The 18,425-nt window shown below is 38.8% G+C and overlaps 1 protein-coding gene across 1 annotated transcript in view; it reads right to left on the bottom strand.

Moving 5' to 3' along the window:
- Positions 1-15,728: 15,728 nt before the first annotated feature.
- Positions 15,729-18,425, bottom strand: part of LOC138658280 (perlwapin-like) — a 46,806-nt gene continuing 44,109 nt past the window's right edge. Inside the window, exon 5 of the mRNA XM_069745761.1 lies at positions 15,729-16,073. Within this exon, the coding sequence (XP_069601862.1) occupies positions 16,048-16,073 (26 nt within the window). The 3' untranslated portion in view covers positions 15,729-16,047. The remainder of the gene's footprint in view (positions 16,074-18,425) is intronic.

The following is an 18,425-nucleotide window of genomic DNA, read 5'->3' as shown; positions in this document are numbered from 1 at the left end:
GGGCGGCGTGCAGTGGTGAGTGGCTCAGCGACTGTGCGCCTGCGCGATTAGTTCGTCCTAACTGGTCTCTGATCATTTGATCAGAGAGACCGGATATAAAAGATGGGATATTTGACCTTTTAAGCCATGCCCCCTGATGAAGGACAGACTACCGAAACGTACGTCGGGGACCAAGTGCCGGGACATACGCTACATATTATGACAGGTAATGGCATTTATATACTTTTATTTGCTGCTTCCCACTATGAGAGATATGGTGGATGGAACCCTGGGACTCCCGATCTGGGATTGGGAGATTGAGAGAATGTGTTAGGGATCACTAGTACCATTTCCATTTTGGGCATCCATCTACTTGCACCTCATATACCTAAATTCCCTTAACCTAGGAAACCGCCAACTATCCCACAATATGCAATAGAGGTCTTTTTGATCTGAAACTGCATCGAAGCAGCAGAAACATCCATTTTATTTACCCTATGTGCCTCTACCTTTGTGCCTGGCACTCCTGCTTGTCTTGGATTTTTTGTCACTAACCTATGGTTTCTATGCTTTAAATTGTCTACTCTATACACTGCTTTTAAGATTTCTTATTGATTCAAATTTGTGTGATTAAATGTTTGAAATAAAATAAAATATATAGATTTTTTGATATTTAGCATGGACTCAGGTTTCTCTTATATTTTTTCAAAATGGTATTGAGTCGCTACTCACAATATGCAATCTGCATATAGATGCAATAAAGTGCATCCTTATATATGGTATAGAATGATTTGGAGAATATTTATATTAAATAAATAATGTTGATGTTGTCCTTACTAATGGTTGTTGGATGTCTTCCAGCCTTCTACTAAGAAAAAATACCGACTGGAGATTAGTAGGTAGCACAAAATTCTGAATGGAGAACAGTAGTAAGGACAAAATGCTGACTGGAGATAAGCAGGTAGCACAAAATGCTGACTGGTGAATAGTGGATAGGAGACAAATTATGAGGCCTAACAGCCAATGGTACCCATCTCCACTTACATTTAAGCTACTGATAACTGTGGGGAGAGAAGTAGAGTTATGGAAACAGCTGATCTGGTTGCAGAATGTTGGAGGTTCTTGTAAATGTCTGTAATGGGTCTAACCAATGACCTTCTTGCTATGAATTCAGATTTTTATAAAGCGCATTTTTACACATTCAGTTGATATTTCACAGTTGATGAGCTTGATGAATAAGGATTTCCAAACATGCAGACTTCCATATTTAACTTGGAAAAGGCTTTATCTAAACTGCCGGCTGAGTACTTTTATTGATGTGACCCGTTAAAAATCTCCATAAAAACCTTAATGCTATCTCATTTGTATGGTTGTTTACTAAACCTGATATTTTAGCTGACTACTCTGCTCTGTACAAATAATTACGGTACTTAAAAAAACACTTCACAAAGGTGTAATCATAAACAGGCATGTGTTTAATATCAAACATGTACATTCTACTCTGTGATAGACCTAGATATTTTTCCCAAGAGTTCTGCTTGGCATCAAATCGTGATTTGTCTGTTTACGCTTGTATAAGAGACATGAAACAACTAATTCACGATACAGAACTAGTATTTGATGTTCATTTGCCTTTTTTTTTGCATAATATGATTTTTTAGATAAAAAAAAACATATTACTTAAACAAATCATATACAGTCATGGCCAATAATGTTAGCACACTTGCAATTGTTCCAGAAAATGAAGTATTTCTCCAATAAAATTATTGCAATAAGACACATTTGTTACACACATATTTATTTACTTTGTGTGTATTGGAACAGCACACAAAAAAACTAAGTAAAAAAGGCAAAATGAACATAATTTCACACAAAACCCCCAAAACGGGCAGGACAAAATTGTTGACACCTTTCCAAAAATGTGGGTAAACAATTTTGTTTCAAGCATGTGATGCTCACTCAAACTCACATATGGCAAGTAATAGGTGTGGCCAATCTAAAAATCACACCTGATAAAAGGGGAGAAGTTGACTCAATCTTTGCATTTTGTGTCTGTCTGTGCAACACTAAGCATGGAGAACAGAAAGAGAACTGTCTGAGCACTTGAGAACCAAAATTGTTGAACAACATCAACAACTTCAAGGTTACAAATCCATCTCCAGAGATCTTGATGTTCCTTTGTCCATGGTGCGCAACATAGTCAAGAAGTTTACAAAAAAGCTGGACTGCTATTTGGCAAAATATACGTAAGCCAAAATTCTTCTGGGAAAGCATCTTGCCCACAGATGAAACCAAGATAAAGTTTTTTTGGTGAAGCACATGATTTTACTGTTTATCGAAAACAGAATGAGGCTTTCAAAGAAAAGAACACAGTACCTACAGTCAAATATGGTGGAGGTTCAAAGATCATTGGGATTGTTTTGCTGCTTCTTGCACTGGGTTTCTTGGCTGTGTAAAAGGCATCATGCAATCAGAAGGTTACAAAAGGATTTTTGGTTGCAATGTAGTACCCAGTGTCAGAAAGCTGGGTTTGCATTCTAGATCGTGGGACTTCCAACAGGACAAAGATAGGATAAGAAGTACCAAACAAATGGATGAAAACAAAGCCCTGGAGAATTCTGAAGTGGCTAGAAATGAGTCTGGATCTTAATCCCATTGAACATAGATCTTTTAACATTTCTGTTGGCAAAAGGCACCGTTCAAATTTGAGAGACATGCAGTAGTTTGTAAAAGAAAAGTGGTCCAAATTCCAGTTATGTGATGTTATAGGCTTGTTGATGGTTACAGGAAGTGATTGATTTCAACTATTTATTCCAAAGAGTATGCAACCAAATATTAAGTTCAGGGTGCCAAGAATTGTGTTCTGCCTATTTTGGGGATTTTGTGTGAAACTATGTCCAATTGCCTTTTTTCTCTGTTATTGTCTTGTTCCAATACACACAAAGGAAATATAAATATGTGTATAACAAAAGGTGTAATTGTAATAATTTTCTGGGAGAAATACTTCATTTTAATAAACAATTTCAAGAGCGTCAACACTTTCGTCCATGACATTAAATTAGGCAAAATGTTAATGATGAAGCAGAGAATCAAAAAGTAACGTGTACGTTTCAAGAACATTTGAATGCCTTTAGCAGCACCCAATAGGTGTACAAAGATGGTATCTCTAAGGGCTATTGTTAGGACACTGTCTTCCATAGTCATGCCATCAGAGGGAGAGTGGTGACAGAGTGACTCACTCCTGAGTCAACCACTTACCCAGGTGCGTATTGACTGGGTTAAATTACTAGTAGGAAGTGATAGGAATGTCTGATGTGTCTGCTATAGCTTCCTCCCAAAATGTTAAAGTGGTTGGCCACTACATTTTTATTGACGGCTTATCTTCAGAATAGGTCATCAATCTTTCATCAGCGAGGATGCAGCACTGCTTATTAGGCTAGGTTCAGTTTGCGTTAGTGCAATCCGTTTAGCGCCTAGCGCTACGCAATGTGTTGTTTAGGGGTCGCGTTAAACGTCCCCGCTCTCGCAGATCTGTGATCTGCGAGAGCGGGGAACGGACCGCGGGTGCGCCTTGGACGCTGCAAGCAGCGTCCGCGGCGCGCCACAAAACACCGGCACATCGCTAGCGCGTGCTGAAAATGGCACGCGCTAGTGATGCGCGTCCCCATTGCTGTTAATGGGCGCGCTAATGGACGCGTTGCACGGCGTTAATTTCGCCGTGCAACGCTGTCCGTTAGCGCGGTCCCATTAACGCAATGGGAACCTAGCCTTAGCTGTTACAGACACTGACCAGAAGTTCTTAGATGTTGCAGGAACACAACAGCTCCATTATTTTTATAGTGGCCATGACCACTTACTACAGATACGCCCATTATTTAAATGAGTAGGGGGTGGATGTTGTGTACCTGGCCATGACCATTATAGTTTTGATGGAGCGTCTGTGTTCTGGCAGCATCCAAAAACTTTCTACAACTGCCATCGCCAATAACATCTTAAAGTCATGTTTAAACACTTTGATAACTTAATGACATTTTGTGCTATATTTTTCTTAAAGCCCTGGCCATAGCTGACAGAATTTGTTCCACTTGGTTGAGCCCAAGACATAGCCTCAACTCTCATTCTTATTCATAGTTAAATTGCCTTCCTACAAACGACCCTTCTTCAACTTCTAGCGGCAGGATGTGCTGTAAATGCTGCAGACAAAAAATGGGGTGACGTTTATGCAAACCCTGTCAAAAAATGAGTGTTAATGGGTGGGACGGGTTATTTCTTGATGGGATTGGGAAAGGCTTAAAGATTCCTATACTCCCAACTATACTGTTGCAATTATGCATCTGCTGCAGATATTGCTTGTTCATTCCTCTCTTTTAGCTCACTCCAGTTCTCCACAGAGTGTCTACTTGAAAGACTTGACTGTGTAGTGTATGTAATTACCTTAGTCTGAATTCTGGTTTGCTTTGCCTTAATGCGACCTGACAGGCAGTTACATTATGGTTGTTTCACAGGACTCAAAGCTGTTTCTTTATAATAACAGCTGTGATAGAACAAAATTGATGTTCTCAGTCGCTTATACCTTAGATACCTTATTCACTTCTAATCTCTTTATTAGGAGATACATAAAGTTCCTTTGACAGGCCTCTACCTAACAATCTTATATATGCCATTAAAATTACCTCAATATTTCACAAACATAATCAATAATGTAATGGAATGCAAGTAATAATAATTTAAAAAACTAATACACAAAAGACATGCATAAAAAGATAGATATTTGGTTTCTAACTATTTATAAAACACTGCAAAGTGCCCTGGATGAAGCTGCACCTTCTAAACATTGGCACAGACGGCGACAACTCTGGCACACAATGCAAACACGTTTCCTTCAGCGGTGCTCCAGGTGCACTAAACGTCTGTGGAGAAAATCCTATCAGGCCGAAGATTTCATCCATTATAAGTTTATGCTTAAACACAGAACTCCGCCCTTCACCTCTCCAAACAAACCTACTTCAAAACCCTCATCACCTCACTAGCCAACAATCCTAAATGTCTCTTTGACACTTTTCATTCCCTCCTCAATCCAAGAGTGTAGGCCTCGACCACTAATCTCAGCACGGACGATCTGGCAAATTATTTCAAAGAAAAAATTGACCTTATCTGGCAGGATATTTTCTACCAATCCTTTCATATCATGCACTGTTCTCCCTCCCCTACTGCATATAGCTCACTCTCTGTCTTTGAACTAGTCATGGAAGAAGTGATCAGGTTCCTCACATCTTCTCGCTCTATTACTTGCACCAGAGACCATATTGCCTCACATCTCCTCCAGTCCATTTCCCCAGCTGTCACCACTCACCTAACAAAACTCTCTCTTCCAGTATCTTTCTCTCCTCACTTAAGCATGCTTGCATACATCCATTACTTTAAAAAACATCCTTCTACCAAAACTGTGCTGCTATCTGTAGTCCTGTCTCTAATCTTCCCTTCATCTCTAAACTCCTGGAACTCTTTAGGTACCGTCACACTCAGCGACTTTACAACGAGAACGACAACGATCCGTGACGTAGCAGCGTCCTGGATAGCGATATCGTTGTATTTGACACGCAGCAGCGATCTGGATCCCGCTGTGATATCGTTGGTCGGAGCTGAAAGTTCAGAACTTTATTTGGTCGTTAGATCGGCGTGTATCGTCGTGTTTGACATCAAAAGCAACGATGCCAGCAACGAGCATAGGGGCCGTCGCAGCGTCTCGTTCTAGCCAGGTAGGCATTGTACATTAGAAAAGGAGACTCTAAGTCAACTCTTTGTCAACTTTGTCTAGTATGCTATCTCTCAGATCACTCTCTTCTTGACCCTCTACAATCTAGTTTCCGTTCTTTATACTTTATTGACACTGCCATTACTAAAGTCTCCAATGATCTACTAACAGATATATCTAATGGTCACTAATCCATGATGATTCTCCTGGATCTCTCTGCAGCATTCGACACTGTGGATCATCAGCTCCTCCTCACTATGCTCTGCTCTATCTATGCTCCTCACTATGCCTCAAGGACACCATTCTCTCCTGGGTCTCCTCCTACTTCTTTGACTGCTCCTTCACTGTATCTTTTCCTGGCTCATTCTCCTCTCCTTTTCCCATTACTGTAGTGGTTCCTCAAGGATTAGTCCTAGGCCCCTTCCTCTTCTCCTTGTATACTGCCCCTATTGGACAATCAGTAGACTTGGTTTCCAATGCCATCTCTATGCAGATGACATGTGATTATACACCTCTACTCCTGATATCATGCTTGCATTGTTACAAAACGCCACTGATTGTCTTACAGCTGTCTCTTACATCATGTCCCCCCTCTATCTGATCCTGAACCTGTTAAAAACGTAATTCTCTGTGCCTGCTGTCTTGAGGTCATACTTGATTCAGATCTTTCATTGATCCTCTACATCAGATGACTAGCTCACCCTTAGCCATTAAAAGGTATCAACCACTGAGGACTCTCAATTTTAAATATTTTTCACCCTTGTGATCTACACCTCAAAACATTTCTAGAATTTGACCTTTTCTTACTTTCGACTCTGCAAAAACTCTTACTGTAGCTCTAATTCATTCTTGTCTGAACTATTGTAACTCTCTACTAATCAGTCTCCCTCTTACTAAACCCTCTCCTATCCAATCTGTCCTGAATGCAGCAGCCAGGATCATATCCCTCATCAACCTTTACACTGATGCCTCTACTCTGTCAGTTACCCGTGCACACCAGAGTTCAATATAAACTTATCACTCTCACCCAGTGCTCGACGGTTCAGCACCACCCTACATCTTCTCCCTTCTCTCTGTCTACCACCCTTCCTGTGCCACCATTCTGCTTATGACCTAAGATTAACATCCTCATTAATCCGAACTCCCACTCCAGTCTCCAAGACTTCTTGTGTTCTGTGCCAATTATTTAGAATGCACTACCCAGGACAATTCGATAAATCTCCAATACCCACAGTTTTAATCGTGCCCTAAAGTGCATTTCATCAAACTGGCCTATTGCTTAAAAACGTTTTGCCCATATTAAAATTGTTTTCAAAACCAGGACCCTTGTATCATCTTTTCTCACACGCTTTTTGCATTTAATAGCCCTCTGTGTCTGTACTTTTACACATACCAGTTGGTTACCGATTCATGCAGCATTACGTGAACACCCTATCTAATACATTGATGGCTGGACCGTACAATGAAAACAATTGTTACCGTCCACCTTTCATGTCTCCTCTATTTCCCCATAGATTGTAAGCTTGCGAGCAGGGCCCTCATTCCTCTTCGTATCCGATTTATATGATTATTGTTATTCTGTAATGTCTTTTATCGTCTGTACAAGTCCAATCTAACATGTAAAGTGCTGCATAACATGTTTGACGTTATAGAAACTTATTATTATTTATTGCACCTAAACAACCATGTGCCTTCCAACAACAGTTTACTGAAACCTAAAAGACCAATTATGCAGAGAATTGAAACTAGATTATTCTTATGAGATATGTTTAACTTTGTGGAAGGACTTAGATGCACTTGAACGTTTCCGTTTAAGTTACTTTGCATCCATAAGATCTTAATAACCTTTAAATACTCATGAAGGTTTAAGTTAGAAGATTTAGCTTTGACATGTTAATAACTACTTCAATAGATCTCGTTTTCACATTTCTAAGTGGAAAAAGCATTAAAAATTACTCGGAGGACACCCGAGCGTGCTCGGGAAATCTCGAGTAATGAGTATATTCGCTCATCACTAATAGGCATAGATAGAATCTAAATGAATTAAATACAAGTTATGCACAATCTTACTCCACAAACCTATAATATCATTCAGTTCCTCCTGCTCTCCACAGATAGGATTGCATATAAAATATTTTAGGCTCCCATTACGGGATGGGAACCTACTTGAGCACCAACCGTTAACATGAGTGCCGGGTCTATATTGAACCCCTTATTCTAAAAACATACAGGCAGGGAATTTAGATTGTGAGCCTCAATGTGGACAGCTATGGTAATATCTGTCAGCACTGTGTGATTAATGACACTATATATACATACTTAGGCTGTTAACTGGTTCATGCAGCTTTACATGAACACTCGATCCTTACACTATGGCTGGTCCGAACAACAATTTTGGCATCTCTGTTGCTAAAAACAAATTTTCTTGACAAGAGATAGTGGACAACTCTCAGGAACCAGTACTTTGAAGCAATTGATGGTGCTAATCTTTTGTTTTTAGTGAATAATTTCATTGTCAGTATTGATTAGATTAGTTATCAAATACGTATCTTTGAAAACATTACTGACCATTGAAAAGTAATCCTCCCAGAAATGTTTTGTGTATGAGGTTTCGATTTTGGAGCTATATCTTACAGATAAAGAAATAACAGTTGCAATGTAATGGACCCATTTTTCTTCCTTTATATTGAAAATAGTTTTTATTACAGTATTTAAGAGGTAATGTAAATGGGCTTTACATAAAACTTGTGATATTTGAACATTTAGAAATCTTAATTTGATAATTGTCAAAAAATTGTACTTTTCAAAATGACACATTCAATCTAAAACGCAGCTATACATTTGGATTCATAAGGTGAAAATGTATTGATCAGAAGAGCCTGTGACATTTTCTTACAAGTCTTTGCAGTAATTGAAAACGGTGCAAGCAACACCAGCAAGGATCTATATCTGCCATAGCTGACTGCTTTTCCTAAATCTCAGCTGAAAGCTCAATATTTGTGTCGATGCTCCAAAAACAGAATCAGATAGGATTGTTTCCATAAAGTGCGATAGCACAGCTCTTACATCTGATATCACAGATTAGAAGTGTTGTGCTGGATTGCCTGAGGAAAGCATTAAAACCGTCTATTTTATCACCCAAGTAGTGTCTGCCTAATCGAAAAGAAGCGCAGCAGAATCTATTATTGTACTGCTAAAAGTATATTTTCAAGTCAAAATAAAATCTCTATTACCGAGGAGAAATGGTAAAATTAAAAATGATTTTAGAGGTAATGATTGTTAGTGACATTTTCATTGGTACAAAAGTTTATGGTGAAATGTAGAGCGGTCAAGTTCAGACCAGCTATACATGTGTTATGTCTAGCACTGTGTAATATATACAATACAGCACATGCTTGTGGGAAATTATGGAAAATTGAGTATCATTCTTCTCCATGGTGTGAAAATGTAGCAGGGTCAGTTCTTTGGGATTTTACGTGATGTTACCCTCACGTGAGACTTTTTATGTTTTGCTAAAAATACCTCTGAAAATTATCATTAAACCTCAACAACACAACTCTTTTCTACTGTATATGGCTGAATTCAGACATTATATGGAAAAGCTGGAAAAGCAGGGTAGTCATATCAACAAATTGCGGATGTGACTGGCTCCATGTGCAGCTCGCTGTGCTCATCTGCATTGCCGATAGGTGCAGGAGCTGCCTGCAAGTACATGCACTAGTCTGGTCCTAGAAATGGATGAGATTAGTGCATGCTGTGATATTCTTACCACTGGTGTGCACAAGTATATCAGATATTATTAGATCATTGTGCTGTCGATTGAGCACATGGACAGCACACTAACCAAAAATATGGCTGTCTGAGCTTGGTGTGTTTCTTAGTTATGCTATGCCAAACCCCAAAAATAGGACATGAGCTGTTCCTAGGGCTGTGAAGTCAATAAGCCAAACCTCCCACTACAACTCCTAAATTTCCCTGACTCTGACTTCCAACTCCGACTCCACAGCACTGGAGATGGAGCGTCACTACTGAGCATGTACATAAAGTGCAGCACAGATTCATCTTAACTAAAAGCCTAGATCCTTAGTTCAGGAACAGAACAGACATTTGTAGAACATTTCAGAACTTTCCCAAATTGTTGAAAAAAATGACAGCACATACTGCATTGTATTACTGTACCCAATGTATTATATATTTTAGGAGTTGAAGGTGGTCCATTTTATACCGACTGACTCCAACTCTGAATCTATACAGTGGCATGTAAAAGTTTGAGTACCCGGGGTTAAAATTACTGTTGTTGTGAACAATTAAACAAGTTAAAGATGAAATGATCTCTAAAAGGGCTAAAGTTAAAGATCACACATTTCTTACTTTAGTCAAAATATATATAGTAAATTTTTTACATTTTAAAAATTAGAAAAAGGAAAATTGGACCAATGCGAAAGTTTGCATGGTTAGTATCTAATAACACCCCTTGTGCAAGTATCACAACTTTTAAACACTTTTTGTAGCCAGACAAGAGTCTTTTTATTCATGTTTGAGGGATTTTCATCCATTCTTCCTTGGAACATTTTTCCAGTTCTGTGAGATTCCGGGGTCATCTTGCATGCACGGCTATTTTGAGGTCTAACCGCAGATATTCAATGATGTTCAGATCAGGGAATGATGAGCGCCATTATAATACCTTCATCTTGTGTCTTTGGAGATAGTCTATTGTGGATTTTGAGGTGTGTTTAGGATCATTAATTCTCCATTTGTGGATGACATCCTCTTTTCAATTCAGCCTTTTAACCTCTTAGGCCCCAGAGCATTTTTTGGCTTTGCGTTTTCGTTTTTTGCTCCACTTCTTCTCAGAGCCATAACTTTTTTTTTGCGGGGCGAGTTGTACTTTTGAATGACACCATTGGTTCTACCATGTCGTGTACTAGAAAATGGGGAAAAAATTCCAAGTGCGGTGAAATTGCAAAAAAAAGTGCACTCCAACACTTGTTCTTTGTTTGTTTTTTTACCATGTTCACTGAATGCTAAAACTGACCTGCCATTATGATTCTCCTGGTCATTATGAGTTCATAGACACCAAACATGTTTAGGTTCTTTTTTATCTAAGTGGTGAAAAATAATTACAAACTTTGTTACAAAAAAATGAGCCATTTTCCGATACCTATAGTGTCTCCATTTTTCGTAATCTTGGGTTGGGTGAGGACTTATTTTTTGCATGCTAAGCGCATGTTTTTAATTATACCATTTTGGTGCAGATACAATCTTTTAATCTCCCGCTACTGCATTTTAATGCAATGTTGCGGTGACCAAAAAAACATAATTCTGGCGTTTTTACTTTTTTTCTCGAGATGCCATTTAGCGATCAGGTTAATCCTTTTTTTTTTTATTCATAAATCTGGTAATTCTGAATGCGGCGATACCAAATCTGTTTTTTTTTTTTTTACTTTTTTTATTGTTTTTTTTTTAATGGGGCGAAAAAGGGGGTGATTTGAAATTTTATATTTTTTTTATATTTTTAAAAACATTTTTTTTTTAACTTTTGGCATGCTTCAATAGTCTCTATGGGAGACTAGAAGCTGCCACAACCCGATCGGCTCTGCTATATAGAGGCGATGATCAGATCGCCTCTATATAGCAGAATTACTTACTTGCTATGAGCGCTGACCACAGGGTGGAGCTCACAGCAAGCCAGCACTGACAACCATAGAGGTCTCCAGGAGACCTCCGGTTGTCATGCCAACACACTGGTGACTCACAATCATGTACCTAGAGTCACCGGTGTGCGTATTTCCGGTGCAATTACCAGAAGTGCTTGTTAAATGCCGCTGTCAGAGTTTAACAGTGGCATTTAACTGTTTAATAGCTGTGAGTGGATGTTCAAAACAGCTGACATGTCCCGGGAAAGATGTGGGCTCACTGCTGGAGCCCACATCAAAGAGAGGGAGTCCGAGATCAGCGTACTATTATGCCCAATGTCGGAATGGGGTTAACAAATGGTGTTATGTTTGTATCAAGAATTTATTGAAAATTCAATGAACCCATTCTTCCCTCTACCCATGAAATTTTCCCTGTGCTATTGGGTGCAACACAACACGAAAGCATGATTGATCCACCCCCATACTTGGTGGTTGTCGAGATGTTCTTTTCCTGAAATTCTGTGCCCTTTTTTCTCTACACATATACCTTTGATTATTGTGGCCAAATAGTTCTATTTTAACCTCATCGGTCCACAGGACTTGTTTCCAAAATGTATTAGACTTGTTTAGATGTTCCTTTGCATATTTGTAATACTGAATTTTATGGTGAGGATGCAGGAGAGGTTTTATTATGATTGATATTTATTATGATTGATATTATGATGACTCTTCTTTGAAGGCCATATTTGTGCAGATGTCTCTGAACAGTAGAACAATGTACCACAACTCCAGAGTGTGCTAAATCATTCTGAAGTTCTTTTCCAGTCAAGGGGAGGTTTTGATTTGCCTCTCTAGCAAGCCTATGAGCAGCTCTCATTGAAAGTTTGCTTGGTCTTCCAGACCTTATCTTGACCTCCACTGTTCCTGTTCACTGTCATTTCTTAATTACATTTCAAACTGAGGAAAGGGCAACTTGAAAATGCTTTGCTATTTTCTGATAGCCTTCTCTTGCTTTGTGAGCCTCCACAATTTTCATTTTCAGAGTGCTAGGCAGATGCTTAGAAGAACCCATGGCTGTTGTTTTTTGGCACAAGGTTATAAGAAGCTGGGTCTTTATGAAGCTTGGAGATTTCCATCACTTGACCTTTCCTAACGAAGATAATGAACAAGTGATAAGCCTAACAGGCTAATTAATGTCTGAATCCTTGGTCAAAGTTATTTGAGCACATAAATTTCCAAGGGAGTTCAAACAATTGCATCAGCCCATTTTCCTTTTTGTAATTTTTAAAATGTAAAAATTGACTACACATACACATATTACATACACATAACTTCCTAAAATACAAAGAAAATGTGTCATTTTTAACTTAGGCTTTTTAGAGATCATTTCATATGCCACTTGCACTCATCAGCCCAGAAGCTGCACATGGGACGTACTTGGACGATCAATCCAACATTACAATGATCCAAAACACAAGGCCAATTCGACCTTTCATTGGCTACATCAGCACAAAGTGTCTGTTCTGGAGTGGCCATCTCAGTCTCCTGACCTCAATATCATTGAGCCACTCTCAGGAGATCACAAGCACGCAGTTCACGCTAGACAAAAATTGAAAGGATGGCACTCACCGGTTAAAAAAAGTTCTTTATTCCAATACTTTAAAACATTGGTGTCAGGAGGATGGGAGCAGGAGAATGTGGAATTGGGTGTTTTGTCCAGAAAAAAGGCTGAGAAGCTGCTGCCGGCGTTCCCACGCTGCCCTCACTGGTATTATATTCCAAAAGTTCATAAGTTCCTCACTACCCCGCTAGGATGCCCCATTGTGTCAGGGATTGGGTCCCTTACAGAGCAATTATCACAGTACATGGATTGGTGATTGCGTCCTTTGCTGTATGACATTCCCTCCGATATTAAGGATACTGATGAGTTTTTAGGGGTCCTAAGGGATATTACTTGGCAGGCAGGCTTTTTCTTGGTCTCCATTGACGTGGAAAGCCTGTAAACAAGGATCCCGCAAGATTTGGGTGTTGCAGCTTTGAGGAAAATTTTGGGGTCATTAAAAAGAAGTGATGGTTTTGTCAACTTTGTGTGTGAGGGCATGGATTTCATTTTAAGACAGAATGCGTTCAAATTTATGGATTCCTAGTTTTTGCAATGCACTGGGACGGCGATGGGAACTCAGGTGGCGTGCACTTTTGCGAACCTTTTCCTGGCTTTGTTGGAGGAGGATTATGTGTACAATATTGGAAATACATTTTTGAGGCACATCAGACTTTATGTTCGCTATGTGGATGACATTTTCATGATATAGGACGGGCCTCGTGAATCATTTGATGATTTTGTCCAGTATCTCAATGAGTCTAATTGAATGAATATGTCGTTCACATCGAGATATGGATGCCTTAATTTGGATTTTTTAGACGTCCAAATTAACATTGTGGATGGTGCGATCTGTACAAGAGTCTGCTACGAATTCTGTCCTACATTTTGATAGCTTCCATCTGGCTCATGTAAACCGCTTCCTCCATTATAGCCAATTATTAAGATTGAAGCGGATTAATAATACTCAGGAGAGCTGCACTCAGCAGGCAGAAGAGTTGTGCGATAGGTTCCGTTGTAGGGGTTATCCCAACAAACTTTGAATGAGGCTAACAATAGGGTTAGTCAGGCAAGAGACAATAATTGTGGTTCTGCTCACAAACGTGATAAGAGATTTGTTTTTTGTTTTAAATTCGGCCCTATGGACGGTATCATATGGTCTGCCATTCGCAGGAATTGGCACATTCTAGAAAACGGTAAAGATATTGCGGAGGTGGCAGCAAGGGGTCCCATTATTTCGTATAGACGCAGTACCACTCTGGGTGACTTTATAGTGAAAAAACGGATGCAAACTAACAAAGTAATTGGTTAAGTAAAAGTGTTCCTCATGGTAATTTTTAGTGTGGACATTGTCCTTTTTGTAATTACCATGATGTAAATCAAACACTGTGCATTGGAGGTGTGTCTCATACTGTTAAAGATTTCATCACGTGCAAAACGACATATGTGGTTTATATAGTTTTATGTTGCTGTAAGTCCTTCTATATTGGTAAGACCATTCGCCCCCCTATGTAAGGTTCAGAGAGCATTACAACTCGATTGGTTCAGGCAAGGGGGTTCTACGTTTGATTAAACATGTTAGGGAATTCCAAGGAGGAAACCCAGAGGTGCTTTCTTTTGCTGGCCTAGAAAGGGTGTCTCTTCCAGTGCAAAGCGGAGATCTGCATAAGCTTCTACTAAAAAGAGAGGCCATATGGATTATGCGCACTCGAGCGCAAGAATCCGCTGGTTTGAATGAAAGATTGGATATGTCCATTTTCCTGTAATAAGCCGGTTTTATTGTGTTTTTGTATTGTATTCATTTGTTTTCTAAATGCATTTTAATTGAAAGAGGTGACCAGTATAAGCGCCACTGCAGCGCGAAGCGGCTGTCGTCTATTCCACTCCTGCTCCCATCCTCCCAACGCCGATGTTTTAAAGTATTGGAATAAAGAAGTTTTTTTAAACGATGAGTGCCATCTGTTCCTATCAATTTTTCTTTCCATTGTGGCTGTTTTCTTTGGAGTGGCACCCCGGCTCACGGAGCACATACTGCTGTATATACGCTTGCAGCATCATTTCATGCTATTACTTGTGCACTGAGTGGGCTTCCCCCGCTGTGCGGATTTATATTTCGTTGGTTCATGCTAGACAGCCCAGAAATTTGCAGGAACTGGAGGCTTTTTACCAAGAAGAGTGGGCAGCTTTACCATCTGGGAATACAAAGAACCTAATCCACAACTACCACAAAAGACTTCAAGCTGTCATTGATGTTAGAGGAGGCAATACACGGTATTAAGAAATGGGGTATGTAAACTTTTGATCAGGGTCATTTGGATGTTTTGAGTTGTCATTATGATTTAAAAAGAGAAAACACAGTAGTTTGACAATAAATGGCTTCACCCAACCACTAACCATGAGTGGAGAAAAGGTTTTGGTGTTATGATTCATATTCTCTGAAAAAGGCCAGGAAAGCAAAAATTCTGCCGGGGTATGTAAACTTTTTAGCACAACTGTAACAAGTGAAAATTAATCATTCTACTCTCCTGGATGAGAATGGGACCAATTTTTTTATCTCCTAGTGTGGGTGAATCCTAAGTGTGAACTTCACCAACACTGAAGTTTGGAGGTAGGAACATCATGGTGTGGGCTGTTTTTCAGCACATGGTACTAGCAAACTTCATATACAGTTATAGCCGAAAGTGTTGACACCCTTGAAATTGTTCCGGAAAATGAAGTATTTCTACCAAGAAATTATTGCAATCACACATGTTTTGTTATATACCTGTTTATTTCCTTTGTGTATATTGGAACAACACAAAAAAAACTTAAAAAAGGCAAATGGGACAAAAATTGAGAAACAAAAATGTATACATTTGTAAAAAAAATATATTTCTTTCCTTAACATTTGCTTCAGAAATGGTATTATTACCATAGTGTCTTACCAGTATAATTCTAATAATTACTTCTAAAGTTAAGTATTTATATTGCAGTTTTGTACCAGAAGTTTAACAAAGGTATTTTGTGTGTAAATAAACAAAAGGAGGAAAGAAATTTGCAAAAAAATGTATGTCTTCCGTCTTGGTTAATTTGTCTTGTTACTTTGAAGGAACTGCAGACATCACTGGAATGAGAAAGGTAAACATGCAAGCATCAGAAATTTATACACAGAATCGTACTAAGGATGTAGTAACAAAACCACAGATGCAAACAATCTGTCTACATTTGCACACTTGTGCGTTTGCTTTTAACTACAGAACCACAAATAAAGGCATTAATTTTAAGCCAAGAAATGACTTCCAAAATTCATACCTGTGCCATTAGCATGATTATGTACAAGACATCAAAATAAATTATTACTCAGCATGAGATTATTGCTCAGAAAAAAAGAAGTGGAAATCAAAATCATTGGCACATGTGCAGAACATATGGACACACCAACACTTTTCCGCACATCTGGCCATCTGCTTTAATCTAACAATATAGTTGTCATTAAAATATTAGTCAGGTTTGTCTTAAGTCATGTCTAAAAAATATAGTTAACAATATAAGAGGACAAACGACAAATCATGTCATATCTCTTATTTCCTGCTTAATTTTTTTTTTTTTAAATGCACTATATACATATTAAGTGACATCTGCGAGATTTATACTGTCCCTTCTTCAGCCACAAGTAAGAAATGTAGCTGACAATGTACAAAGGAGCTGGGTTTTGCCAATTAAATGGCAAGGACATAATAATTTGTTCTTATGACTGTGACAGACTTTTATTGGGGAACGCAACATGTAATTAAAAGTGATCTATAGGTCATGAAGCAAAATCCAATCATCATATTGCAGTATACCAAACAGAAGACCAGTATAATTTACTGTTATAGCCATCCTTCTGTCACCCCTAAATAATTATTGTTACTTATTTCTTCTGTTTGTTGCCTGAGTGCTTTAAAGCACATTTTCTTATCTTAGCTACAGAGCTTACAGGCTTTAACCGAGACATGGTTAGATGAAAGCTATGACTGGGCAGTTAACTTACAGGGTTACAGTCTGTTTAGAAAGGATCGTAAAAATCGGAGAGGAGGAGGGGTTTGTCTCTATGTAAAGTCTTGTCTAAAGTCCACTTTAAGGGAGGATATTAGCGAAGGGAATGAGGATGTCGAGTCCATATGGGTCGAAATTCATGGAGGGAAAAATGGTGAAACCCATAAAGGCAACAGGTTTCTGCTAATAACCAAGAAAAATTATCTTTCACAATTGGTGCAGAATCCAACCAGAGGAGCAGCACTTTTAGACCTAATACTATCTAATAGACCTGACAGAATAACAAATCTGCAGGTGGTCGGGCATCTAGGAAATAGCGACCACAATATTGTACAGTTTCACCTGTCTTTCACTAGGGGGACTTGTCAGGGAGTCACAAAAACACTGAACTTTAGGAAGGCAAAGTTTGACCAGCTTAGAGATGCCCTTAATCTGGTAGACTGGGACAATATCCTCAGAAATAAGAATACAGATAATAAATGGGAAATGTTTAAGAACATCCTAAATAGGCAGTGTAAGCGGTTTATACCTTGTGGGAATAAAAGGACTAGAAATAGGAAAAACCCAATGTGGCTAAACAAAGAAGTAAGACAGGCAATTAACAGTAAAAAGAAAGCATTTGCACTACTAAAGCAGGATGGCACCATTGAAGCTGTAAAAAACTATAGGGAGAAAAATACTTTATCTAAAAAACTAATTAAAGCTGCCAAAAAGGAAACAGAGAAGCACATTGCTAAGGAGAGTAAAACTAATCCCAAACTGTTCTTCAACTATATCAATAGTAAAAGAATAAAAACTGAAAATGTAGGCCCCTTAAAAAATAGTGAGGAAAGAATGGTTGTAGATGACGAGGAAAAAGCTAACATATTAAACACCTTCTTCTCCATGGTATTCGCGGTGGAAAATGAAATGCTAGGTGAAATCCCAAGAAACAATGAAAACCCTATATTAAGGGTCACCAATCTAACCCAAGAAGAGGTGCGAAACCGGCTAAATAAGATCAAAATAGATAAATCTCCGGGTCCGGATGGCATACACCCACGAGTACTAAGAGAACTAAGTAATGTAATAGATAAACCATTATTTCTTATTTTTAGGGACTCTATAGCGACGGGGTCTGTTCCGCAGGACTGGCGCATAGCAAATGTGGTGCCAATATTCAAAAAGGGCTCTAAAAGTGAACCTGGAAATTATAGGCCAGTAAGTCTAACCTCTATTGTTGGTAAAATATTTGAAGGGTTTCTGAGGGATGTTATTCTGGATTATCTCAATGAGAATAACTGTTTAACTCCATATCAGCATGGGTTTATGAGAAATCGCTCCTGTCAAACCAATCTAATCAGTTTTTATGAAGAGGTAAGCTATAGGCTGGTCCACGGTGAGTCATTGGACATGGTATATCTCGATTTTTCCAAAGCGTTTGATACCGTGCCGCACA

The sequence above is a fragment of the Ranitomeya imitator genome, chromosome 1 (genome assembly GCF_032444005.1).
Source record: "Ranitomeya imitator isolate aRanImi1 chromosome 1, aRanImi1.pri, whole genome shotgun sequence".
Classification (NCBI taxonomy): domain Eukaryota; kingdom Metazoa; phylum Chordata; class Amphibia; order Anura; family Dendrobatidae; genus Ranitomeya; species Ranitomeya imitator.
This window is presented reverse-complemented; position numbering and strand designations above follow the sequence as displayed.